The sequence below is a fragment of the Orbicella faveolata genome, unplaced genomic scaffold (genome assembly GCF_042242905.1).
Source record: "Orbicella faveolata isolate gen_17 unplaced genomic scaffold, um_ofav_v1 contig_36, whole genome shotgun sequence".
NCBI classification, from domain to species: domain Eukaryota; kingdom Metazoa; phylum Cnidaria; class Anthozoa; order Scleractinia; family Merulinidae; genus Orbicella; species Orbicella faveolata.
The window spans coordinates 595,505-623,255 of record NW_028301565.1 but is presented as its reverse complement, the minus strand read 5'-3'; the positions used below and the strand labels follow the sequence as shown (position 1 = coordinate 623,255).

At 41.0% G+C, this 27,751-nt stretch overlaps 2 protein-coding genes across 2 annotated transcripts; one reads left to right on the top strand and one right to left on the bottom strand.

The window, feature by feature from the left end:
- The first annotated feature begins 311 nt into the window (after positions 1-311).
- LOC110040561 (neurexin-4-like) lies at positions 312-1,380 on the top strand. The gene has a single exon (XM_020745807.2). The coding sequence runs from the start codon at positions 407-409 to the stop codon at positions 899-901; it is 495 nt and encodes a 164-aa protein (XP_020601466.2). The 5' UTR covers positions 312-406; the 3' UTR covers positions 902-1,380.
- A 1,492-nt stretch (positions 1,381-2,872) lies between these two features.
- Positions 2,873-27,751, bottom strand: LOC110040504 (sacsin-like). Its single transcript, XM_089275257.1, has 8 exons — positions 27,635-27,751; positions 21,228-21,338; positions 19,951-20,098; positions 17,625-18,630; positions 16,643-17,217; positions 4,753-15,908; positions 4,280-4,559; positions 2,873-4,000 (listed from the first exon to the last, which is right to left on the bottom strand). Exons 1-7 carry the CDS (start codon positions 27,749-27,751, stop codon positions 4,281-4,283), a joined length of 13,392 nt encoding a protein of 4,463 aa, XP_089131383.1. The 3' UTR covers positions 2,873-4,000; position 4,280.

Genomic DNA, 27,751 nt, shown 5'->3' with positions numbered 1-27,751 from the left:
CATCAATAGTAAAGTAAACTGTGATCATATCAAGATTAAATTATTTCGTTGCTTTAGCTGAGTGACACTTGATGGGTGCCTAATCTTCAGGAGGGTTTCAATTTCTCCTATTTAGGTCCAATGATTATGGAGCTCTAAATAAAGGTTTCTAAGGCCCAAAAGTTTGTTGTCATAAAGAAAGTGTATATTAATTCAGTCAGTTGAAGTCTAAGTTCCATGGATGCAAGTTTCTGTCAAATGTTTCTTTATGTATAGTACAGATACATTAAGCTGTTATTATTTCCATCCAGCGTTTCCAAAGTCATGCAGCCACTTAAAGATACTGAATCTTACGGTAGAAAGTGGAACTTATGTTATTGATCCTGATGATGAAGGAGACGGGCCACCTTATAACGTCACCTGTGACATGACGGACAAGAATGGAGTTGGCGTGACCGTCATAAGTCACGACAGCGAAAACAGAACGCTGGTGGACGGATTTGAAGATCCAGGATCATATTCACATGACATTCAATACACAAAAGCGAGTCTTTCTCAGCTGGCAAGTCTCACCACAGTCTCTTTGTTCTGTGAGCAGTTTATAAAGTACGAGTGCCATGCCTCATTGATGTTCGAGGAAAATACTGCCTGGTGGGTGTCACGTGATTCTATTGTCATCAACTATTGGGGCGGAGCACCACCGGGCAGTTATAAGTGCGCATGCGGAATTGACAACTCGTGTGCAAAGCCCAACGACCACTGTGAATGTGATGCCAATGATACGGAATGGCGTGAAGACAGCGGTCTCCTCACTGACAAGACACATCTTCCAGTTAAGCAGCTGAGGTTTGGAGATACTGGAGGCGAGGACGAGAAAGGCTACCATACATTGGGGAAGTTCAAGTGCTACGGAATTGCCTGATTCTGAAGAAAATTTGATTGTATGAAGTGCCCCGTCAGTGCCTTAAACTTTCATTTTTGTTCTTGAAAGAAAACATTACCAAAGATTATCCTATCACATGTTCTTAGACCTGCAAAGTAACACGACAGAAAAAACGGCTTGCTTTAGTTAGTTCCATGACATTTCATTTGTAAGAGTTTGTAGCTGTGATCATGAGAGGGTATCACTCGGAAATATATTTAAAAGTGTAATCAGTTTTTCCACAAGAAAGGATGACGGGTTCTTACGCTGTATTTTGTCTTCACTTCAGGTCATACTGTATTAACTCTGGCAAACCTGAGCAACACATTTTAAAAATCCTTTTCAAAGGGCTAGTAGCTTTCTCAATTTTACTGAAGAACCCGGCTTTCAGTTTATCACGGGCAGTTTTAATGAACAGTAAATATTATTTACGTTTAAATGTGGTGAACTCTACAACATGAGAAAACAAAAAAATGAAACTACGGCACCCTCTTTATGTTTCTTTTGTTTGTTTTCCGTCTTTGATTGTTTGTGGTAATCTTCCTCTTTTTGGTTTACATGCTTGTTTCTGTGTGTTTGTCTAACACCATTGACTACAGAGGAAAACCTCACGCACTTCACTCCCAGAGAATTTGAACGATGCATTTAAGCAGTAGAACACACTTTCTATGAGTTAACCGGCGCAATAAATCCACGCAGCTTGTAAATAACGGATCGTTCTATTAATAGATGACTGATTTGCAAGCTTTTCGAGCGGGTCAAGTGGCTTGTTCTAGAACATTCATGAGATGATAAGGTAAACCAATCACAGCGACTGGAAGAATGAATACATTGGTTACTCGGTAAGCTCAGCACTCGAAAGGATTCACTCATCAAAGCGATTAAAACTTTTATCTTTCAAAGCAAAAAGGCCAGAGAAGAAAATGTACAAATGATTCAAAAGGTATGGACAGGGAATTCCAGGAACTCGTCGGCAGAATCAGTCATCACTAAGTACAACGATCGCAGGTTTATAAACTTCACAACTTAGCGACGTGATTCAAACGTTTTGCGACTGGGATGAAAGTTAGTTCCAGAAATTCTGCTTGTTAATTTTTTTCCGAAATTATTTACGTAAGTTTAAAGCTGAGATGCCCATAATGTATAGAAATCTTAGTGGCAGCCGAATCCATTCATTGTCATACATAGGGCTTGGATAAACGTTGAACTATGTTGGTTCCTTCATGAGACTGAAGATAAGCAATCTTCTAGTTTTTGGTCCAATAATTTAAATACCGTAATAATTCAAAAGTTTTCCACATTAATCAGTTTAGTTATTGTTACTGCACCAAAACACATCATTTAACAGAAAATAGGAGCGCACAATAGCTAAGGATAGAAACAATTCAAAGGCATCATCCATACGCGGTGTCTTGCTGTTGATAACAGTAAATCCGTTCAGCATCGAAGTTTAAACAGTGGGCGCTTTCCATTCAAAGAAAAATTGAAAATTGAATCAAAAACATTTTCCGGGATTTCGGGAAAAGACGACAAAGTTCCCGGGGTATACTCAAATTTTCGGATTTTTGTACCAGGCATTTCCGTTCCGTTTGATTTTCCTCCCAGAGTTTTCGTTCAATTTTTCGCTCTCGGAAATTTTTATCAACAATTTTCGGATATTCTGGAAACTTCCAGGAAGTTTCCATACCATTTCTTTCCGTTTCTAAATATTCGAAATTTCGGCTCAATGGAAAGCACCCAACGTTTTGGAAAATCAACCGCTATGGCTCGCATGCCACAGAAACCTCCCATGTGATCATGTTACGTTTTCCTATTCCAACGGGGCTGTCCGTAAAGACGCTCCAAATTGTTAAAAAAAATTGTACGGAGATAGTCGCTCAAACGTTGCTTAAAGTTGTTGGACCAGGCTAAAATGAAAATATTAACTACAAGAAGTTGCCAATTACCCAACCATAGAAAGATTTATAGCCATTTTTCACTGTACCATGTCTATTGAGCTTAAGAACTCGCTTAAACAAGTTACGACATTTTCTACAAATATTACTTAAAAACAGTCAATCTTATGACTTAACAATGTATACAGAAGAAAGCTGTTTATCACAAACTACACTCTACGCCCTGTGATCTTTGTAGGGAAATGTTAGCTTTTTCTTGTATCTCCAAAGTTTTGAAATCTTCAGAATCACTCAGGCATGATGAGGCATCGCCACTGTCCGCCATTTCTAATTTAAAACACCTTCCCACCGCTGACCACCTGAACTGATCGCCTTTTTAATAGCCACGGGCAAAACAAATGCTGCACAACATACAACTACTGACTTAGGATTCTGTTAACAAACCAAAAAAGCGAACTAACCAACATTTAGTCCTTAATATGCCCGTTTGCTTGTTTTGGATTTGTGGTATTGTCTTAGAAATGAAGAAGTTGCACGAAAGAAAAACAAGTTTTTCTATTTCTAGGTTCTATCCTTCTTCGACTGGCTACCATTTAGGTTCTTGTGCTGAAGTTTACTATCTACCCTGGAAAAATTAAGTCTGCTGATTGAACGCAGCAATCAGAATACGTTTTCAGCGGTGTTCTAGTATGTCTTTCTTGTAGTTTAACTTACCTAAACTATCAATTTCTTATTTTCTTACGCAAGTTGTTTCCAAGGAAAATCGTTCCAAAATACATCAGCAAAAGACACAAGAACTTAGCTATCTGTTATTGGCCTCTATTACAATGATTACGATAATTTAACTTACACTTGCACTGATATGAACTACCGTCTCTACTCGTAAATGAAGAAATATGAATTGCTTTCCTTCTTACTAGTAAATGCGCTGTGACGCTATTAAAATAATTTTTTAAATGTAACGAGCTATCTTCAAGTGGTAAGGAACTTCAAAACAATGGTTGAAGATTTCGCTTCACGAAGTAGTCCCTCTAAAACAAACTTCGACTAAAACTACCGCTACCAACTGATGTACAAGTGTTCATCAGATTCCGGTTGTTTCTCTTCAAGTAATGCTGAAGTCATTTACCAAATCTCAGGAGAAATCTGGCGTTCATGAACATTTGTGTGCGACTCTTGTTTTGCGTCTCCGATGTGGCAGTACCTGTAGGACCATTGATAAAGTGTCGATTAAAGCTAAGGTCAGAAACAACTTTGGAAGTGATGAGAATAAAGGAACAAGGGTCGTTGAACCACCAAACCAAAAAATTCTCCCGAGATATCTCCCGGGTAGGCAGAGGTAATCCTCACCTTACCACAAGTTGGCCTCCTGTTTCCCCTTAGCTGTGAAGTAACTAAAAGAAACCCTAGCCCAGAAAGACACTTAAGACTAAACCCCAGATGACAAAAACTTACAGGAAAAACGGCGAGAATTGACACACACCTCAAGTAAGTCGGCCTCTCACTCGATCTACAATCTTCGTGGCTATAGTCAGCGCTTCTTGAGCCATCTGGGCCGTGTACACATCATGAGGGATCTGAGGGTAGCACATACTGTCCGGATAGCGCATACGTGTTGAGTCACCCACAAGACGTTCCAGTTGCTTAGCCAAGTCTATTAACTCAGGGTCACTCAAACCTAAGCAATTCTCGACCAGGTTGTGAACGTTAATCTTGCTGGCGTCTGCCTGATACTGGGCGGCTTTCAAGGCCTTCTCCGCCGCCTATGAAATTAAATTAAATAAATTATAAATTATAGAGAAAGATATTTTAAACGGCACGAGACCTTTATACACGCCTTAATCACAAATAACTATCACAGCACAGAGACTTTCACCCGCTGGGTGTGTAAAATTAAACATTACCTCATGAATATAAGCCAGAAGTGTGCTTTTTAAGCTGAGAAAACAATGTTACCTGGTGGCATTTAAAACATCCCCACTCATAAGAAGTCCTGCTAAAAGCAATTTCATCTGCACCAGCCACAAGGTCGGCTTCAGCTTGTCTAAACCAGCGCCTGGCCTCTCCTGGTTGCGAATTCCCCTTGCAGAAACTTGGAGGAACACTCTGCCATGACCTTGAACTCGATGAACATTCCCAAGATCCATACTCCTGCGAGAAGTGCTCCCTGTATTCTTTCCGCCGCGAACCATGTTCTCTAGCACGCGCACCCCAGGAAACAAAATAGTTGTCGTAAGAACTCCCCAGTCTAGAAATCTCACTTTGTATGTGCTGAAATACCTCTGTGCAAAATCGTTCATTGCCTAAATTCTTGTCTGGATGCCACTGGAGGTAAAGCCTTTTTACTATTTGCCTTCTTTTCAACTCTTCTTGCCTCCATGCATCTTCCAACAGGTAAGAGATCTTATTGAAGACCACTTGTCTGTTTTCGTTTCCTGAGCGTGGAGTGTGCTGATCAGATATCTCTTTCACTCGATGAAATTTGTACAGGTCGGCAGCAACCACAACTGCTTCTTTGTTGTGTCCAATGTTGATTCTGTACATCTTCGTAGGCAATTGCACGGAATCTTTATTCATTACCTCTTCGATGATCACAGCGTAGATGTACGTTGCAACTCCTTCGTTCAGGTGCAGACTTGGGTCATCCAGCTCGTAGCCCACATATTCTTGAGGTTCAAATTCCTCAAAGGCGTCATTGAGCAAATGATGGTCCTCAATTGGAATAAAGGTACCTGGCTCTGGATAGATATCCATTTCTGCTGCATTGTACGTATCATCTTGTCGAATATGCATTGTATCCAACAGGGACCAAATCTCATTGAGAGGACAACGCAACATCTCAGGAATTAGCACCACCCTCTTCCCGAGAAGTCCTCCGTACATTTCTGCAATCACATTGGAAACTAAAGTTATGGCCGAAAAGGGCTTGTCCACTTCTTTTACGGCGTTGACATACATTTTGCATATCTTCTTGCCAGACACTAACAGCCTCTCCTGGAAGAATGGCACTTCTGCTTCACTTCCTGGAATGAGTACACCTTTGTAAACAAGAGACGTTTTGAGATTTTTCACAGCACAGATCTCGATGCCACGAAGATCACTTTCCATATTTGCGATCACTTCTTCATTGAAATCTTCGTTCTCGGAGTTAACGTCTTGAATAAGTCTCGCAATCCCACGACCAAACTGCGCAGAAGAAAGCTGCTGTCTCAAAGCGTTGACAGTTCCGCTCGTCACTATCTCAGTACTTTCTGGAATAATGAGTCGTTCTTTCACCACAGAGGAAAGCATTTTTGGCTGTAGACCTGGAGGCAATCTCATCATTAGCTCTTTATAGTTGATCATAGCTGATTTACAACTGATGTCCATCATACTGAGGTCCAGAACCAAAGGTTGGGCAAGTCGCTGAATCCGATTCACATAGGCAAGTGCGTCAACGAATATCAGATCTTTAGATTTCTGTAATCTGACAGGGACTGTGGCTAGTGGCCTATCTAGGCAGCCGCCGTATCCTGAACTCACCGCTGGTAGATACAATTTGGAGAGAACGGCCAGTTCTTCTACCTGCTCCTGCATCCGTTCAAAAAATCCTTTCACCGCTTTGCAGCACAGACTAACCTCGTTTGGGTGCAGTTTGGCATTCTGGCAATTCTTCTGTAACATCTCCAAAACCATTGCATAATGAGTGGGTCTTACAGACTTGGTGCAGCCTAGGCATTCAAACAGTGGTTGAAACTTGCCAAATTCTGGAGGCACTCTGTAGAGATATGGTTTGATCTCAAGATCTTCATAAAGCTCGAGGACCGCTTGACTCGGGAAAACGAATTTCTTGCCCCCTTCCACCAAAATACAGCGTGTTGTTTGAAGCCGGTTCTTCGCTATACCATTCTCGATTGCGTTTCTCTGAAGAAATGTGTAAATACGTTTCATGACTCCACTTATTGTTTGGCATCGCTCAGATGAAATGCTCTCTCCCTTGCTGTTCCCTTGAAGATAGTGACAGATGGTTATGCAGTGACCAACAACAAGATGTACTGATGGCTTCGTCACAATTCCAAGTTGATCGACAAACAACTTGCAGTAATTGTTTATGCGGGTATCGTCATGACAACCGAGCTTGTCCCGATGACATGTAGGATCCGCCCATTTTGGAAGCAAAAATACCTTTGTCCAAGCAACATCCTCGTAAGCGGCACAAACTGCTCCTTTATAGGAAATGAAGGGAGCTTCACTATCCTTCCTGTTAGCAAATGGAGGAAAGATTTCTAGCAGCTGTGGGCGCAGGGGATGTCCAGCCACAAAGGGAATGTCGCAGACAACCCGTAGGAGACCCTCATTCACCACATTCTGTCGAGAGAGAAGATGCTTGACAAGAACTTTAGACTTTTCCTCTGTAACCTCAGTTCGCGCTGTAGCAGCTTCATGAGCAACTTGGGTGGCAAATCTGCGGAAAAGGTCTGGAGACACCTGGTGAACCAGGCCTATTTCTTTCAAAAACGGCAGCCATTCTTCTGAGGTGAACGATTTTGGTGGAAATTTGTCTTCTGATAACAGCGATTTGAAAACCTCATCGTGAGGGTCATAGAAACTGGACGCTGACATAATGCTGCCGTCATTTGTAGGAATGAATTCAACCCTCTTCAAGTTGTCCAACAGCCTTTCTTTATCCACGTCTGTCTTCTTCTCCTCTCCACTCGTTCGAGAAACCAGTTGACGGATATATGTAAGGTGAACCAACCTTCCCTCTTGACTAAAATGCTGAAAACACTTCAAGATAAACTTGAGATACGCTTCCACGGGAGAGACACGTTCAACTTCCAAGAATTCATATAGGCCTGACAGGTTTGGATGAGACTTTAAGAACAAACAGCCAAGTCTGGATTCAACAATATCAAGCTCATTCATTGGGATTTCACTGGGCAGAATATATCCTTTCCTTCCCTTGAGTCGCACAATGGCACCACTGGCTGTTGGGTAAAACGGCATGTTACGTAGAGGTTCTTTGTCGACATCGGTGAGGCTTGGCCGGTTGTCACTGAAGTACTCTAGGACTTTAAGGAACTCTATGGACTGTGATGCATCTTCAAGGGAGCGAAGATTCTTTGGCAGCTTCTGTTCAAGTGCGGTGAGGAGCGACGCTGGCGATTTTAGAGAGGCTACAAGATTACGTGCAAAATTAACCGAATCCTTTCGGGTGACGGATGTTGTTCCAGAGTTTTCCTTGGTTATTACCTCAGAATTAAGCTCCGGCAAGCCCAAACGTCTCAAAACATCAACCAACTTTCGATTTGATATACCGTATTCGGCAAAATCAAGAACACAGTCTGCTTTACCTAAGGGCACCAAGACATCTTCTGACACTGTTTGCATGTTTTCCAGATTAGCCGAACAAGGGATTTCTCTACCTTCCATTTGGGTTCTTTTAGTTGCTGGCAGAATGCACCATTTAGACAGTGATGAGAGAGGTGAACAGATGACTGCTTTGGGCTCTGCACTTTCATCCGACTTGCTTACAGCAGCTTTACCATTCTCTTGTAAAAAGCTCCAAACCTTGCATATCCAGTCTCGATTTGGTAAGTTTCCCTCTGGGTTATCTGGCCACCATTCCACGTACTGATCTTCAGTAAGATAATCTTGAGGCAGGGATTCATGAAGGTACGATGCAAAAATTTCTATGTCGAAGGGACGGAAAACAGGCACCCTTGCATATTTCGCATCCTTAAAAACTTTCTTACGAACTTCATCGTGGACAAAAATGGACGGAGAATTTGGCAAAATATCTGTATAGCAACTCAAACATTGTGGCTCAGTTGTGCTAAATGTGTGCAAATAGTTGTCTTGAGTTAGAAGTAATGGCATTCCCACTAGATTCTTCTCAAATTTCTCAGCGTCTTTGCAGTACTTAAGGACACAAATCACTCCTTCGGCATTCTTAAATGGCGTCTTGTCAACAGGGCATGGAATCGTTTCGATTTTGCAAAGTGAATCGGGACTACTGAAAGTCTTGAAGAAAGCCATCACAGCAGAAGGCGAAATGGAGTCAACACTCACCCCAGCTTCTCTCAATGAGTCGAAGACGCTCTCTGAAAAGGCCACAAGGTTCAAGCCAGTTTCGAGAAGAATTTTTTCAAGCCTTGACTCCTGCTTAATCTTGGGTACACTTTTCTTCATTGTCTTGTTCTCCTCATTACTGTCTCTTTCACTTCTCTGGGGTGATGCAGCAAAACAACCTTTTCTTTCGAAATCGTTGAAGTATGTTTTATCCTTTCCAGCCCCATTCGGAGGAAACCATGTTACTTTAAGAACGACCTCCTGATTAGCTGCAGAACTTTCTTCTAACATTTTCACTGACGGAATCAGCCTCATCTCTTTGCTGCACATTTCATTGTAGACCGCTTTTACCAGTGTCTCACAATGTGGATCTTGAGCGGAAAACCTTGGGAAATACTCTTCATAGGTACCTAATCTTTTCAAGATGGTACCTTCGCCGCAATTAAGACTATGATGTGTAGTATAATCCTTCATGACTGGCAATTCAAGAAAGCCACGCACTTCGTCCAGAAGTGTGAGATAACATGACGGAATAACATCACGCAACAACGCGTTATTCCAGTCACTCCGATAGCCACCATCTTCATCTCTCCATAGATGTCGTCTTGCCTCGTGGTCCAATGCAAAGTGCCCATTGATGTGAACTGGCAAATCTGTTTCAAATGGAAGTGGGAGAAAGCAGTATGCTTTCCTCTTAGTTTTCACTTGCTCACTTGGTTTGTTACTCTGTAGAAGGCAGGCAACACCTCCACGAGGTAGCATGCATAACTGGTGCTCCTTGAATGCATCAACAATACTCTGTTCCAAGGACTTCTCAAAGCCAACCTGTTGGACAATAAACCATTTTTCCTCCTTTCCACAGTTGTCTCTTATTCTCGTGACATAACTACACTTCGCGACATCTAAGCTTGTGGGAAGAAAGTTGTCTTCTTTAACTTGACTTCCACACTCTTTGATATAATCAGCAAATGCTTGCCTTTTCTCGTCATCAGTTTGGGACATTAGCATTTCCACAGAGTAACTGTTTATCATGTTTCCACTTGATTCATCGATCGTGCAAAGAGTTATTTTCTTCACGTTGTTTAGGAAGAGGAGAACCTCAAACAATTCCTTCTTCAGGTTTCCCATCATCACGTCTAACTTCTTCGCCGTTACTGGGACTGATGATATTTTGGATTCTTCAGCCATTTGTTCCGACCTTAGGGGGAACCTGAACATGGTTGCATTTTCTATGGAGAAGTGATCCTCCAGATAACAAGGGAAGACATCTGGAAACTTTCTTTTCAGCATCTCGATGTCTTTGAACATTCTTCCTGGTTCTTTATCACTTGCATTTGGGACATACTTGCAATGCGGGTCAAACACGCACAAAACATTCCCAATTTCTTCACCACTCGACCTAAAGGATGGTACATCTGTTACATGGTAGACAGCATTAAACCCGACGCCATACTGGCCAGTGGTGTTGCTATCGTCTCCCTTACTACCCTCGCCAAGATTCTGTACACCTTTGATATCTGCAGATGTAAATGGGCTGTTGTTGAACACGCACAATGCAGGCCCCTGTAGGGGCTTCCAACTATCCTCGAACAATCTTTCATCAGCATGGTGACGTGGGTCATTAATGAAACAGATTTCAGTTGCTTGCGCATCATCTGCATTTTGAATAAGCTCTTTTAAAAGCTCTTTCCCGCATGGGTACCCTGTCAGAATCCGTTTAAGACGATTCGTCAGTTTCTCTCTTTGTCCAAAGGGAATCCCGACTTCATGGTGTTGCAAGGCTTCTTGTCTTCGCGTTTTAACGCCTAACTGGTAACACGTTGTCCAAGAAATTCTCTCATTGACAAAATGCACACCACTAACATCCGGCATCCATGGGCAGTCCTTCATACAAAGCTCAGTTAGTGGTCGCATTATGTCTCTAGAATCAGGAAGAAAAACAGTTCCCTGGTGACTTGAAGGACCACCCCTCGATTGTCCTAACGTCTCTCCAAGTTGAAGTGCCAGATTAACGGATACCTCTAGGCTTGGCTGATCAAGAGGCATTTCCTGAAATCGTTTCTTTACTTGTTGAAGACTCAAAATGTAATCTCTCTCTTCAAACTGCTCTCTAACACCGGCGAGATTCATCAATTTCCAGTAGGCATCAGCTAAATGGTCTGGAAGCTTATAAAGATATGGTGAGCAGTCTGTCTTCAGTTCCAACGCCACGCGGTCTGCAGAGAGAAACTTCCTCCCTATAAGAATGAATCTTCTGCCACGTACGACGTCTTTAACGCGAGGGCCACAGGTGGTCATCGCGTTCTGAAGAAAGGAATACGCCTGTGTGCAAATTTGTTTCACCTCATCAAAATCTGCACAGCTCAGGGAATCAATGTTCGTAGACATTGCGTCTTCAAGTTGGTTCATCACATGTCGTACAGTGGCATCCTTGTCTCCTAACTTGAACAATTCTTTCACTTCTTTGGACATATCTAGGCCAACAAGCGGCTCAGTGCAGCATACTACGTACTTCTTTTCCTTCAAAAAGACATCTTTAGGGGAGACCAGGAACTTCTCTCTATTTTGAAATTCATCACCTTTCCAGGTAAGAGGAAAGCCCTTCGGTTTCTGGAAAACAGGAAGAAATTTAGCCTCCCGAAGGCGTTCACAAATGGAACTTGAGAGACCTTTACCGTTGCTCTTCAGTGTTGCCTCTATAAATGGAAGTAAGGCTTCCACACGCCTGACTGCTGCATTACGGTCAATTACATTCAGTCTGCCAACGCTCTCAGCTCTTTCTACAATCTCTTCCCAAGAAAGACAATCAGATACCATTCCTAGCTGTTCTAGTTTGGCGAGTCGTTGAGGATTGCAAAAGGTATCCTTAGTGCCAAAAGGGAACCTTCCATCAGCAGCACAAAAGAGAGAGGCTGCTCCCCGGTTTGGGTTTACAAGTTGGCCTGGATTTTTCAGAGTCTCTCCTTGTGGTGACGATGGAATGCAGGCATGCATCGTTATCAGCTCATCAAACTCTTCACTGCTGTTATCCAAAACATGTAGCATCAGTACATCTCTCAAGTCTGGACTAACTTTCAAAATGTTTGGGAAGAAACGCTCACGGAAAAATCGACCCTTGTTATACATTCTGGTCTTGATCACATCCCCCAGACCACAAGCAATAAAAGACTGGAACACATCAACTGGAAGGTCGATGACCACTTCGTTTTCTACTGCCAATCTACAGAAAACAGCCAATGAGGTATGTCCAACTTGAGGCTCCACGCGGAACTCTGGATCAAGAAAAACTACTTGATGAATGTGAGCCCACTTGTGTCCATCTGAGAAAAGAGCATAATCTCCACTGGCTAGTTGTGTATAAAATGACTTCATGATAGGCCAGCATTCGCGGTGTACCTCATCAGCCTTTGGCCATAATGAATGAAACTTGTATGAAGCGTCATCAGGAGCTATGCACTTCAAATCCTCAAGAAGACAGAGAAATGCAGACAAAATGGTGTCTTGCATAATCACATTATTCCAGTCTTCTCCGTGGGAGTTTTTGTCATCTGCAAGTTTTTCCTGCAAATGGCGCCTGTTAGCAGTTACTGCAAAAGCTCCATTTATGTGCAAAGGTAGCCCACTATAGATCGGAAGCGGAAGGTAGCAGAAGATCATACCACCTTCATTAGATTCATCTCCTTTTCCCATAGCAGGTAACGGCAAACAATGGTTACATCCGCTTGGTACTAACTGAACAGCCACTCCTCCCGAGGGAATGCAAGTATGATCATTCCTCGCAAACTGCATTGCCTGCCCATTTCCCATCGAAGACGTGACAAGCCATGTGACATGCTTTTCCCCAAAACACTCATCTGAATTGAAGAACTTCAGACCCACCCCAGTAAAACAACAATCAATGTCTACTCTGAATGAAGATTTGAGAAATTTACTTGGGTTGTCTTCTGGAACTGTACTTCGATCCCTTAAGTCTCGTGCCACCTTCGACGATGCTTGAAGAAAGTTAAATTCCTTCAGAGAACTCTGAAGTCTTGAATCCAATTTCTTTGCAGTGACAGGTAACGTGACGGGAAACGACAATCCTCGTAATATTCCTCCATGTGGAATTGATTTGGAGACTTCAAACATTAATGATGGCTGTGGATCTTGACTCGACAATCTCGGCAGACTGTAGATTCCAACACGCAAAACATTCTGTGTGAAAAGAAGCAAATAATGCGCCTTGCGTAGGAGCATTTGCAAAAGGGTATGCATCTCCTGCTTGTCATAACAAAGTTTCTTAATCTCACTTTCTATAGCTTGCTCTTTCGTTCTCAATGGAAATCGAAAAAGCGTTCCCTCAAATGAGTTGTCCTTCTTGTTTAGATGCAAATCGCACCCAAAGATACCATTGAACGGTTTGAACTGGTTGGCAAATTTACGAAGGTTCCTGACATCTTTGTTGAGGTTGATCTTAATTCCTGGCTTCCCGAGGCATGATGCCTTCCCAAGGTATGATGTGTGAGGATCCAAGATCACAAAGTAGTTCTTACTTAACAGCATGGGTACATCAGTCAGATTGTACACTGCATTAAAGCCAAGTCCAAATCTGCCAATCTTTTCAGTTTCGTCCACTTTGGTTGCCTCGTTCAGCTTTGTAATATTCTTAAAGTCTTGATCCTTAAATTCAGCATCATTGTAGACCCACAATGCAGGACCTTGACATCCCCTCATGCCCTCGTTGATCAAACAGGTCAAAGCATCCTCGTTGGTTCTTTCATCATACAGGAATCTAACTTCAGTGGCACCGGCATCATCTGCATTTTGAATCAGCTCCTTGAGTACAGCAAACCCATCAGTGTATCCCTCCAGAAGTTTGTTAAGTCGAGTAGTGAGTTTTTCGTCTTGTCCAAAATCTTCTCCTATGGACAGTTCATCGGGATCCAGCATTCGATTAGTTAGGGTTGGAACACCCAGGCATTCAGCAATACTGTTGGGAACAATAGGGTGGACATAAAAACAGTCCACATCTTCATCATCTCCTTCCTTCTTTAGCCATGCACGCTCACAATACACACAGTGTTGAACCTGTTCGAGCCTAACACGGGAGTTGTCATCAACGTGTATGGGAAGAAGAATCTTCGCTTGAAGCTCAGCAGGCAACTGCTTATTCGCCACCTCATTCAGGATGTTGACAGTTACCTGGAGGTCACGTTTTACATCCAAAGAACTGAACTGGACAATGCTGTTGTCGTGCGTCTCTTTGATCATGGCAAGGACTTGCACAAGAACAGCTGGATCACTTTGCTCCCTCATACCAAAACGGTAAAACAGATCTGAATGCTTCATCATCTCCGAGGGAAGTGAATGCATGTAGGGTGCAAGATCAATAGATGGCTTACCGGAAAGCACCTGGTTAGGCGATGCAAAGCCATCTCCACTCCAAACCCATTCATTTAGCTCAACCAAGGCAAATGCTTGCTCCACAGCAGAAGACTCTACGTGGGTCAGAAACGAGTAGATATAGTCTACCATCACCATGTAAAACGGTTTTTCTTCTTTGGAGTACCATCTGGTTACCGTTTGCAAATGCTGCACAACATCAACGATATCCGGTTGGTTTTGCCATCCAAAATACTGGGAAACTTCAATTGATGGCCCGACCTCGACAACAGGCATAACTGATCCAATCAGATTAACTAGGTGATAGCTTTTGACTTCATCTGGCTTGAAAAAGTAGTTGTTTTCTTTGTCTCCCTTTTGCCACCATGGACCTGATGGAGGGTAGCCAGGGGGCATCTGCTGTAATCTTGACACCCAATTAATGTCTTTTAGTAGCTGTCCCAGTGGCTGTCCATTGATAGGTTCGTGCAGTTTCTGGGGATTTTCGTCAAGATACTGTAAAATTGCTTTAGATTTCTGCAATGCAGTTGCAAGTAGTGGAAGCAAGGAAACCAGCTTAGCACTTTGGTACAGATCGCTTCCAGTGATATTGTGAACACCTTTCATTCCAAGTTCTTTCAACAGGACGAGTACAGCAGGGTTGGTGTAGAGTTCACCGGCAGGGAATACATCTTCGCTCACAAATATTTTCTTCAGAATATCACTCCTGGGATCAAAGAGGTTTGACGGCATAGCACGCCCTCTGTGTTTGGAGACAAATGATAAGGATTGCAAATTCTGCTTGAAAGTAGCATTTCCATAAATGATATTTGCATGGCGCTCTAGCACATACGCCATCAGCTTGTCAGTCTGCTCTCCTGAATATTTTCCCAATTTCATGTCTGGAAATACCACTTGGCATAGCAGATCAGTGGGTTTAAGAACTCTGACCTCTAAGAAATGTGCCAAAGTCTTGGAATCATTCTGAGAAATGTCAATAAGTTCACGTTGTAGAGAGATTGGAAGATGTTCATCAGGCGCTGCACATAGACCTTCCTCTGTGGAAACGAACTTCTTTGACAACGTCTCAAAGACTGGAAGGGAACGTAAAAGAAAGAACTCCTCAGTCCCCGGAGACAGTTGTCGGACATTGGCAAGAAAAGATCTCAAAAGTTGCTTCCCTTTTGGTGACACTTCACTTCGAACAATTTCAATGAACTTCCCAACAGCCATCTTGGAAGAGGAAACCACCATTGCTTGCAAAACACCTTGTACGGAGGGTGGATTCAGAAACGAGCCCAGCAAAGCGGGATGTTGGCTGATAAAAGTGGGATATTCACTCATGACAATCAATCCAAGCTTCTTTAAGACATCTGTCAATGCGTCATCAAGGCAATCATCATGAAGACATTTGATAACTATTCTGGAGGGATGGCAAAGTCGCGTCAAAGATACAGACGTTTGAGACATACGGAGTGGAATCAAGGGTAGTTTTCCAAGGCTCTGAATGCTTTCTGTCGTAGCAAAGTGTTCCTGCAGATATTTCCACAAGTCCTTTATCCACTCTCTTGGAGGATGGTTACGGTTACTGTCATCAGGATACCACAAAACAGTCTCGCCTCTTTTCCAGTAAGCAGGTAGTCCATACCAAAGAAACGCAGCTACGACGTCTTCATTAAGGAATCGTAACCGAGTGCATCCTAAAGAAGTATCAAATAAGAAAATAAATATTGATCAAAACCTCTGTGAAACCTATAACTGGTGTTTCTAGTCGCCAAGGCTAAGCCCTTCTGCAATTTGCTGTAACAGAGGGCTAAGGTTTGAAACTCCTGCTTGACCAATTCGACATAGTGGTTAACTTACCTTTCTCAAGTTAATAAGCGACTGCTTGTTTCACTTTCCCACCAACAAAGTACAATTATAGTTTCTGAGGAAATTATTGCTTTTGTTAAGTTAGTATATACATCTTCAAAAGCCAAATTAACTAATTTGGCTGGCAAAGGTGACATTCAAAAGCTATTACATTGGCCCCAGCATACTGATAAATATTGCAGCATCAGAACAGTGACAGTGAAACGCATCAACTATTGCTTATAATGCATGTATTTACAAAACGTGATATCCAAAAACTCAACCGTCACTACCTCAAGCAGTCATTAATGATTGATGTGAACAGAAACATGTTGAAATCTCATTGGGCTGGGACTCACAGAAAAGGCACCGTAACTTCGTGAAAGGGGTTTCTCAGCGATATTGTAGCACAATAATGCCCTAACAATGAGATGTATTTCGCCCAGAATTGGTGTAATCTAGAGCCAACTAAGAGGTAACACTCTGAGTCGTAAGCCAATAACACCCAAGTGATATTTCAAATTCGAGTAAAACCTTACATGGGATTCACAAGTCAGGCAATTAGATTTGCTACAGGACATACCTTGTAAAGCTGCAGCTTCAAGGTTTTGAAGAATGTCTGCGTCAATATGTTTATCCAAAAGTCGATGACCAATGCCAGGGAAGAGTGCTCGTGGATGTTTCGGCGAGTCAATGTAAATCGTATTGGCACGATTTCCAAATTTTGCAAATGTCCCATTGGCAAGTGGAAGAAGCTGCAAGCCATAAAGGTCTGCGAATTGGCGATCACTAAGACAACATCGAAGAAGTAGCAGCTTCTCTTCCCTGTGTAGACTTGAATAGCACGAGGGCACTTGCCTAAGTACAAGTCTAACCATATAAGGAGTGAGTTCTGATATATCAGGCCCATAGGCCTCAATGGCACTGAGCACGTGACTGGGTACGGTGACAATTGGCACATCAGCTGAAAGCAGGACTCTCATAAGCAGCTCTTTCTGTTCATCTTCTGGCAATCGATGAAAGATCACATCTTTCACTGTTAGCCACTTTCCACTTTGTGCTTGGGTGTGAACAACTTTCTCAGTCATGAGCAGTTGAAACAAAGGTTTCTCAAGCTCCTTCCACTTTTGGTCTATATGGCTTATATCTGGCCATGCTCTGACAATAAAGAGAAAAATACCACTTAAGTCATTGCGTACTGTATGAAACTATAAATGCTGACTGACATATTTAGCTTGAATTGATTTAAGTGTTTTAATACGCATTTTTATAGATTATTACATATATATAGTTATAGTTTTTAGATATTTGTATTTTCATTTTTTGATTATTTGAGGGCCACGAGTTTATTAGCTTTTAGCTGTTTGGTGTTACCCTCGCTAAATAAAGTGTTTACTTACTTACTTACTTAATAATAGGCAAATTTAAACACTTATTTAAGTTACCCAACAGAAACTCTATTCCAAAAGGCACCACAATTAAAAATATTTGTCGCTGTGCAGTGACGGTTAGTCTAAGAGGTTTTAACCATTTTTGGACATGAGGTGAAGAACAGAGACAGTTACTTGTAGATGGCTGCTAGAGGTGCATCAAAGCATCTAGTGTTAATGGCGTCTATAAGCATCTTGGCATACGCTCTGGGTATGGCCTCCCCCAGGAGACAATTGTTCCACATTAAGGCCTTGTCACTCACCGCACGACCAGCGCTCTCCTCGTCTACCTGATGTGCATTTGGCAACTTAATGTGACGTCTGTTCTGACTCAAAGCAAAGAAGCCATTAATATGCACTGGCAAACCTGTCAAGGTTGTCTTTTGTACTGGCAATGGTAGGAAGCAAAATACGTGGCCATGGATTTCAGGTGTGGGCTGCTTTAGACCAGTGGGCAGCGCCATGGCTACCCCTACTGTAGGCAGATAGTTAAGTTCCTTGTCTGTCATTAACTTTCTGAACTTTGAAGAAACGTCTCCTCCACAATAGTAGTTTGTAACAAGGAAGGAATGTTGCTCGACTTCTTCGGCAACGTGCGAGTTGACGTTTATGATCTCTATGGTGATCGGGTAGGTCACCGTGACAGATTCTGAATTCAGTTTTACCGAGGTAATCTTCTCACGAAACTCTTTCCTCTTATTCCGAACTGTCAAAAGGCTTTTGTCACCAACCTTCACTTGAAAGATTTTTCTAGGTGTAGACTCCGATTCTTCTCTGACGTAAAGCTCAATGCATTCTACATGGGTGAGAAACAAAAGCATCAAGTGGGGGTCGGCCTTAAAACTCTTAAACAGTGTGTCCATCTTCTCAGCAAAGTACAGGGTCTGTGACAGCTCAGAAGGGTTGGTGCGCAGTGGAAAACGGAACAGTGTCCCACTGTAACATCCCTGCGAGAACACATCATCTGTACAGTCAAATACTCCTTTGTAAGGAAGGAACTGATCTTGAATGTCTTCCATGGCTGTACGGTCTTCCTTCAGGTTCCAGTATTTCCCTGTTCTTTTATGTCGTTGGTCAGAAAAGTACACTCCGTGAGGGTCAATAATTCCGATCTGTGAATCGCTGAGAATACTTGGCAAATCTGAAAGAAAACGCCCAAACACTGAAGAAACAAAATAATATAAACACACAGTTCAAACCTAGTTAAATTTTAGGCAACTCCCATTTGCACGATTAGTATCCCTGCTAGCATCTAATAAAGTATTTAAGTATTGAACTTAAAACTCTGAGATTCCAATTGTTACTTTTACAGTTCGGTTTAAAGCCCTGGTCAAATGGCGCACGATAGTTGATGATAGTTGATTCTCTCGAAACTATCATCAACTATCACCAACTATCATTCACATGGTCAAACAGCCAAAGAAGTTCGTGATATCATACTTGATGATAGTTCACCGGCAGTCACGCGAGCAAAGTCACACGAGCAGCTAGTTACAGACTCTTTCCACGTAAAAATGTGAACACTAAAATGGCGTCAAGCGAGACAAACTTGTAAAAGTATGAATTTTTCACGACGAAAAAGGGTGGCAGCTTGTTTACTGGTAATCGATTTGTTGGAGGAATGTATGGACGATGAATCTGGAGAGCGTTGGTGGAGGAGAGAACGGACAAGGGAATGGATCAAAAGGAGAAACGAAAGCGGGATGTTGAAATTGGTAAAAGAATTGCGAATGGAGGACACTGCCGCTCACAAGGATATGTTGCGCATGAACTGTGAAACATTTAAGGAAATATTGACCGCTATCAGACCTGTGATTACCAAAACAGCTGACCGAAAAACTATCATGAACTATCATACGCGTGGTCAAACGAGAAAAACTATCAGCGACTATCATGAAGAATTTGAAGCTCAAAATGAATGATAGTTGATGATAGTCAATGATAGTGCATGATAGTTGGTGGTCAAAAGGAAGCGCGCGCTTCAACTATCATCGACTATCATGGACCGTTTGACCAGGGCTTGAAACTTCACTTTAATATTGCTAACTTGGAAGCCATGGCAACAAAAAACGGTCTAGAGGAGGACAAGATGTGCTGTTTAGAATCAGGATTTTTATTTTCCTCTTTTCAAAGTAAAGACAAAAGACACAATGCATTTTTAGGTGCAAGATAAATAAGTCATTGGATTTCCTAACTCCGAGTCGGGCTTCAAATCTAGATACATGTACAGCTAACAACTAAGATAAAAATTTAATGATGCAGCACAAAACATTCTATAAATGCGTTCATTTCCTGGCCGCAAACAACGTAAAAACATTCATTACCTCTATTTAAATTCGCTTACATTTTAGACTCTTGTAGAACAAACAATAAACTGTACGTGTACAAATAATTATGATGCAAAACACATATTTGGGATAGCTACACATCGTTGGGTGGGTTCTACATGTATGTTTCTAACCTGTCATATGAAATACAGACTTGAAGCCCAAACCAAATCGTCCAACCTTCATTGGATCTTCCACCTTGAGACTAGAAGAAACCAAACGAATCCCCTTCCAGTCGTCTTTGGTAAAGACTGCATTGTTGTAGGCATACAGTGCTGGACCCTATTTGAAGAAAACAAGTGCAACCTTTAACACGGTTAACAGAACTTCAGGTGAACGAGATGACTGTTTGTGAAAAAAAGAACAAGGCAAAGAATCCAGAGGGGGGGGAGGGGTATAAAAAGGGACTTACAGGGGAAGTGGTTCATTTCAAATAATAAATATCATCTTTAGCAATCTACATGTATCCTCAGATCATAGATCAGTTAGCAAACTTGTTGTTTAGTCTCTTGCAATGGAAGAAGGGACTTGTGTGTTTTATTGTACATAATTTATTGTACATAATTTATCGTACATAATTTATCATCGCTGATAAGAAGACATGGGCAGCAGAGTTTTGCAGTTATACTTTCTGGGGAAAAATCAACCATGTTCCAAGAAAGGTTTATTGTCATATCTTGTTCTTTAAGTCCGAGAGACGAAAAGCACACAACGTTGATTGAAAAATCCCTCCATAGCTTATACGTGCCTGCCCATATTAAAAACCAACCTAACTTTATAAGGTTCAAAAAATCCATTTTTAAACATTTTATGGACAGTTATAAGGAATTGGACCTCTTTATCATGTAAATTTTAATTTTTTAATTTTCTTGTTTTAATTCTTAGACTTGATCCAATGCTTTGCTTTTTAAAATTTTATTGTATTTCATATCTCAGTTTTTTATATAATTGTTGCATATTTGAGAATCAGTTTCTATATGTTTAATTTTAACAAGTCATCTTTTTTATTCTGTAAATATTTATATGAGGGCCACTGGCTTTTCAGTGATTACTGTTGTGTGCCACCCTCAATAAATAAAGTTGATCATGATCATTATCATTATCATTATTATGGGAGTGACCCCCCACCCCTTTAGAAGAATTTTTACTCACCCCAAGAACTAGAAGGGTGTGATAATACAACAAAGTAGAAAGAGAACTGCGAGACTTAATTATCTTACCCAACCTAACACAATTACCCTAGCTATGAGGGCTTGAACCCAAACCACTCTGCAATTTAGAGTTAATGCCGTCCATTTTGTACATCTTATTTCCATTTGATGACAATGTTCAATGAACAGGTGATGCAAATGAACTAATAACAGACCTAAAGAACTAAAGGACAACAAGTAAATTGGCCTTGGAACTTAACCTGAAACTGAGCAAGTTCCTCATCAAACAGGTGTGCTGTTCCATAGCTGTGTTTGTCATAAAGAAACTTGACTTCACTGGCCCTTGCATCTTCTGCATTCTGTACAAGTTCCTACAACGTGAGTGGCATGGATGAAGTAAGTGGGGGTGAGGGCACAAACTACAGCAAATGTACATCAAACTTTCTTTGAACTTGAATACATTACTTGCATTAATTTTGCAACGTCAAATTTTGGCTCTAGTTACATGTATTGGTCCAGTTACAGGCAGTCTGTTTAAAGTAGCTGTTAAATGTATGCAAAGCTTCTAGCCTGTACATTCTACTTTTTGTTTAAAATTCTGCAGTGTGATCTTCTACCAGAGCAGACCAGATGAGGCTCTCTACAATCATGTAATTTAATTAAAGGCCTCCTTAGCCTGCTGGCCACTTGTAAATTTAACATGACTTCCATAAATTAAAATTTTCATGTAGTAGTACATAAATACACAATCTGTTGACAATGGAAAAAAAGTCTTGCTGCACTATACAGTAAAACATTTTGCAAGGAAAATCAGAGCCCTATGAGGAAACTCCTTAAGGCAAGAATTTTACCACTGATTTCCCAAGAAGGGGATGGAGTATAAGCACCAGTTGCTTTTACTTTTTCCCTAGGAAGTGGATCAAGGAGCTCAATAAAGTGAAACCACTTTTAATTCATTAACATTCTTCTGTGTGCTCATACTATTCAGCCATCTTCAGCCTCTAACTGGATAGCCTGAATGCATGAAAGAATGCAAATTATAATAGAAGGTAGTGAAACTTTTAGGCTTCTTGCCGTAAAATCTGTTTATTTTTTACATTGATTGATCATGCTGCATAAAGACATGATTTGTTCCTTGATCTGATAACATTTAAAATTAATATTATCTTTGTTGAATGAGCCAAGTCAGTTTTTAAAACTTTGAAACTTAAGTGCAGCATTAATTTACATGTAAGGCAAACAGTTCACAAGTTCTAGTGGAATCTGTTGAACTTCGTGTTTATTTATCCCTGAGGGAATAATAACAATAATAATAATCATCATCATCATAATCATAATCATAATCATGATCACGATCATAATCATGAACAAATAATAAAAATAATGTTAAACAAATCATGGGAATCACTAATCTGTCAATTCCTTTTTTTTCCAGTTTTTGTTTCAACTGATATTTTGACTTTGATTGGCTATCCCTTTAGTTACAGCATAACCCCAGCCATGGTTGCCACAGACACCACTTCAAAATTCAATATTTTCCACAATAAACATAAAATTTCCCTGGCCATGCAATGTCAAACAAAGTAGCAGCATGTTGCATCCTCTTACACCCTTTCTTTTATCAATTAAGACTAAAAAGTTTTCAACAAATTTTCATTCTTCACTAAAGAAAATCTTCAACCCAACTGTTTCAACTGTTTCATGTCAAATTATTTCAATTTCCCCTGACCTTACTTCAAAATGTTAATTTTCCAAGACATAAGGACGGTGCCCATTTTTGTTAGTGCGCACACTTTCTGCGCATCACGCAAGCCATGGTTTAGCTCCACGCGCGTGCTGGGGCTGACATTGACACAATCAACTACGCTATCACGTACACACCTAACATGAAAGCAAAATTTTCCTACTGTGACCAAATCAAGTTTAATGAACCTGTACTTAAACCAGGAACACTGGAATAGCAGCATATCGCTAACCACTAACTGTTTACATCTTCCAGCTGAAAACCTAGCTGTTATCTGTCGAAAATTATACTGAAATCCAACTGTAAACATGTACCTGCAGATGGCGTAATGCATGCGCAAAACAAATGTGAGATACGCAAACGTCTTACTTACTGGGGAGGTGACAGGAAAAAATGTAACGGGCACCGCAAACGTTTTCAAAAAAGATCAATAACTTTAAACAACGCGTGGTTACCCCTACATTTTATGTTATGAAATGGAAGTGCCAAGTCTATTCAACACGTGATTAGTTTCTGGTTGTGAGCAAAAGGTATTTAGACTGTATTTTAACTGCATTAGAGGAAGGCTGTCAGATATGCTAAAAGCGCTTTTGCAACGATTTTGTCATTAAAAACACATGAAAAATGTTTTTTTTGTTACCATTTGCCGTGTAGTTTAAAGATCTTTTTAAATGTGTTTGCTTTTCTGTATGTAAAGCCGAATTCTATGGAAATCTGTGAAGAAATATCCTTTCCTTCTTTTTTCAGGAAAATGCTGATGTCAGCATTTTTGTTGAGATTCAAGGCTAATTATCTCGAAAAAATGCATGGCTACCCCTATTTTTCTTTGTGGATTCTGATAGCCCTTGCAAAGATCTACTTTTTCCGTGTGGTCTTAATCTGGCGCAAAAACCTTTGCAATTAGTAGGCACCGTCCTCAAGGTGGCTCAAAACTGTTTTCTGTTTTTTTTTTTTTTTTTGAGAGTTATAGAACTGCTAGCCTGCGTTGCAGACAGACGTGTCATAAAATCCCCGATATAATCTGTCTGTGAAACAGCTCCCAAAGGCTTGTTCTGATATCCTCCATGGATACACAGATCTGTGTATCCATTTCTGATTGGCTAGTTTCTTACTCACCTTGTGATCGGTCATATTCTTGCAAAATATATAACGCAATGCTAAAAATAAATATGGTCGCGTGTATATTGTATGTACCTTTGTATAAAGCTTTGCTTTGCATTTCAAAAGATCGAAAAGGCTATGTCTGATTCGTCCGTTTATTGTAATTTATGCTGTCACCTCGTTGAAAAGAGAAACGAAAGAGTGTTATGTCTCAAAAAAAAACGCCAGGTGCAGAGTGCTACCGAGCATTGGTCTCCATCATTCCCTGCTATCGGCAACTGATGAGATCCCGAAGGATCGAAACTGCCGCATTGCCTGAACGACAAGGCTACGAGCCTCCTAACAAAATAGGGACTATTAACAGTCTCGAGAAAACCTGACAACATCGCAAATAAAAACAATTACGACCACAACGTGGAGCTGGATGAACAATCACAGGAAGAACCCCTAAATTCAGAGCTTTCGCCTGAACAAAACCACATAATATCATAAACAACATGCAACACGCACGTGAACATCTACATTTGCAGTGCCAGAACAAACAAACTGGAAGGACAAAACGCTCGACAAAATTGATGCAAGAAACATAAGAAAGTCTCTCTAAGACAAACACATAGCTTTTGGCAAGGAAAACTACAGCTATCTCTGGCGAAGCTGGACAAAGATAAATATGACACCCGTGATAAGAAGCAGCATAACTTGCAACAGTTAATCAAACAGCCCAGCTCAGCGTAATAATACAAAATGCAAGTAACCAACATGTTTACGGAATATTTCAAACTTCGTCCCCCCAGAGCTAATATTCAGAGAACTTAAAACATATCTTGCAGTACAAATGAACCAAAAAAACACTAGCGCGTGGCAAAAAACAGGTGTCAAAATCTACAAATTACACGCGGATAACAGCGGAAACCACACAGACCTATGACCTCTGACGGTTCTACTCTGGTGAAATGTCCTAAAAAAACAGGATTATTGCTTAGCGAAATATTCAAAGATCCCCCTATCGTACCATACAAAAGGGGCAGATACTTAAAATATACTAGTTCGAGCAAAACTTTCAATGCGGCTATTACACGTGGATAGGAGTTGTGTAGGCCTGTGATCGACCCCAGTGTTATCACTGTTGATTTCAAACTGCTCTCTTACCGCTTTGAACGCTTTTTGCCAACCTTCTCCTGTAATTGCAGACATCTTATTTCCAACTCAAAGTAGATTTGACGTTTAACACTGTACAAATGTACAAATGTACTTGGGAAACCCGCACAAAATTATTTTTAGCATTACGTGATAGTTGCGTGATTGCTTTTGCAAGAATTATCCAATCAGAAAGCGCGTAAGAAACTAGCCGATCAAAAATGGATACACAAACTGCAGGATATCAGAACTATAGCTTTTGGGAGGCGTTGCGCAGACGGACTATACCGGCAGTTTAGACTGTCTGCGACGCAGGCTATAGAACTTCATGTAGGTGCAATTTTTCAAGCTTGGAACTGTACTGTTTCATACATTAAGGTTGCACTGTTCTGTTGCATAGCAACAAACTTAGCCCACTTTTTACTATAGATTGCATCTATCTTAAAAACTAAGCGGGTGGCCCCATGTTTTTTTTTCTGAAAAACTTTTTTATTAGCCACAGAAAAAGAAACAGGGAAAATTATAAAAAATTCTGTGGAGTGGGTTTGCTTAAAATTCAAAAAAATGGAAATTACCAAGTTGGAGAAATTCCACTCCACAATTTGTTTTACACTTTCGCACATACTGTACATTCTGCTTTTGCTGTTGAATATTTTTTCTGCATTAAAAAAGTAGGGTCACCAGAACAAGTTTTAAGATATTAGCTTGGTGATAAGGAATTTTTCGCATGTTTTATGCGCAAATTAAAATCTGGCAACTTTGCAAGATCATCCCTTGCACATGCATGAAGGCGGTCCGCTGATCAGTAAAGCCCACAATTCCACGCAACTAAACGCGAATAGTGTTTTCTTTTTCGCTGTTGTCGTTAGCAGCATAAGCGGTAGAAGAAGTCAGTACCATAAATACCAAAGGTGAAAATGGCCCAGTAAAAAGAACGAAGAAAACCTGAAGAGTAGTTTTTTTCCTGCTCTTTTTTAGATTAATAGCCGGCACGATTGATTGCAACATCAACATCAAAATTTTCATTTACATTCCGGCACAGTGGTTTAAAAGAATGTTTTTCCTTCAAAATTGCCTGAAGGATGGATGTTTTTGAAGGTAAAAATAACTGATACTGCAAACAGCTTACTAAACTTGGCAGAAACAAACTTTTCCAAAGTAGGCCTTGTGCCGCCATGTTCGTTTTGAGTTTTGCAAACTATAAATCTTGAGCGCTGTCTTGCGACCCCTCGGGTGATCGCACTGAAGTGCATGGAAATATTACTGTTTTGAGTGACCTTAAAGTAAAATTCCCAGGCTTTTCCCCAACTTTGAGGAATTTTTTCCCCTGACCTGTGGCAACCCTGCCAATAAGCAAAAGCGTGATCAAAAATTACATTAGGTCTGTCAAATACGATTGGTATAAAGATATTATTTTTCATTAATATACTAACTTCCCATAAAAACTCAAAAAAAAAAATTATACATCGGAAACGAGATACCAAAGCGGAGTCAATGTTTTAGTGATCACAAGATTTTGACGCTGTCACAGCGTCTTTCTCGAGAGAAATGGTGGGAATCTATTTGTCACGTGAGCTTAGGTGAGCCAAGTCATGTCCCAAAACCGCGTGGTGGGCGGACTCCCACATAAAAAGGACAGGAGGTGCTCATAAATTTTGAAAGGAGCCCCTAAGAGGTACCAAGATGCTGCTTGGTAAGCATGGCTTGAATTGTTTTCACCCGTTAGAGGTACCAATTCTAAAACAAGACATTGTCTCCTGCCACATTATTTTTTGTCTCAATACCCTATATATAAGGTACCATGAAAGCCTCTGCTGTGGACATTTTGAGGCTGAACACCCTAAGAGGTACTAAAAACCCCTTTTTAACCCCTAAAAGATAAAAGAAGCACCTGCCCCCATCCTTTTTACATGTATATGGGAGACTGGGTGGGGGAGCGGCCTGTATAGGGCCAGAAGTTCAATTCCATGGTCTCAATTGAGCATCAGGGAGTGGCACAGAATTTCCAAGGCCTCACAAATTCTTCTTCTGAAGTTGTCTTCTTCTCTAATTAAAAGCATTTTTCATGACAACAACTACAAAGTATGAAAGTGCAAAATTCCAGAGGAAAAAGAGAGAGAGCCAGAGACCAATGAATACAGGTCAACGCATCCCAAGTGTCCCTCTCCCCTAAGTGCAAGGTGTATCAGAGAAAATCTCTTGCACCTTCTGCAAGCAGCATATAAACACCTACCATGTACCTTTCAATATCCTCAGATCACAGCTTGCACATCCTAAAGATCCCACAACTGATGGATAGAAGTGTAGCGTCATCTAAAAATTAAAGTGTGCTGATTGTGAAAAGATCTATATTGGAGAAACCGCCTGACCCTTTGCCCTACACTACTAGATCAACACTTTCTGCCGTTGGTAAACACCTTAGGGACACAGGCCACAAGTTGGAAGAGAGTAAGGCAGCTGTCATAGCTAGAAAGAAAACAACTTTAGAAGGAGAATTTGTGATGCCTTGGAAATTCTGTGCCAGTCTCTGATGCTCAATCCAGACTGTGGATTTCAACTTCTTGTCCTATATGGGGATTTAATTTATTATTGACGATACATTAGTAGTTGTAATTCAACTTCGACCCCAGCTGGAGGTTCAAGTAGCATATATACAGGTTCAAGTTCATGTATATAAGTACTTACCTTTAGAATCTGCCCGTCATCTGGATACTGATCTAAGATCTTTTTCAGCTGTTGGATGAGCGATGGCTCAATCAAATCAAACCCATCACCACTGTTTTCTGCTAAATGATCAAACAT

Coding starts and splice junctions, on each gene's coding strand:
- LOC110040561 (XM_020745807.2), top strand. CDS start 407: ATGACGGACAAGAATGGAGTTGGCGTGACCGTCATAAGTCACGACAGC.
- LOC110040504 (XM_089275257.1), bottom strand. CDS start 27,751: ATGTTTGATCATTTAGCAGAAAACAGTGGTGATGGGTTTGATTTGATT. Junction 20,099..21,227: donor AGGAACTTGCTCAGTTTCAG/GTTAAGTTCCAA, acceptor TTCTTCAAATAG/GGTCCAGCACTGTATGCCTA. Junction 17,218..17,624: donor CCTCTAGCAGCCATCTACAA/GTAACTGTCTCT, acceptor CTTTATTGTCAG/AGCATGGCCAGATATAAGCC.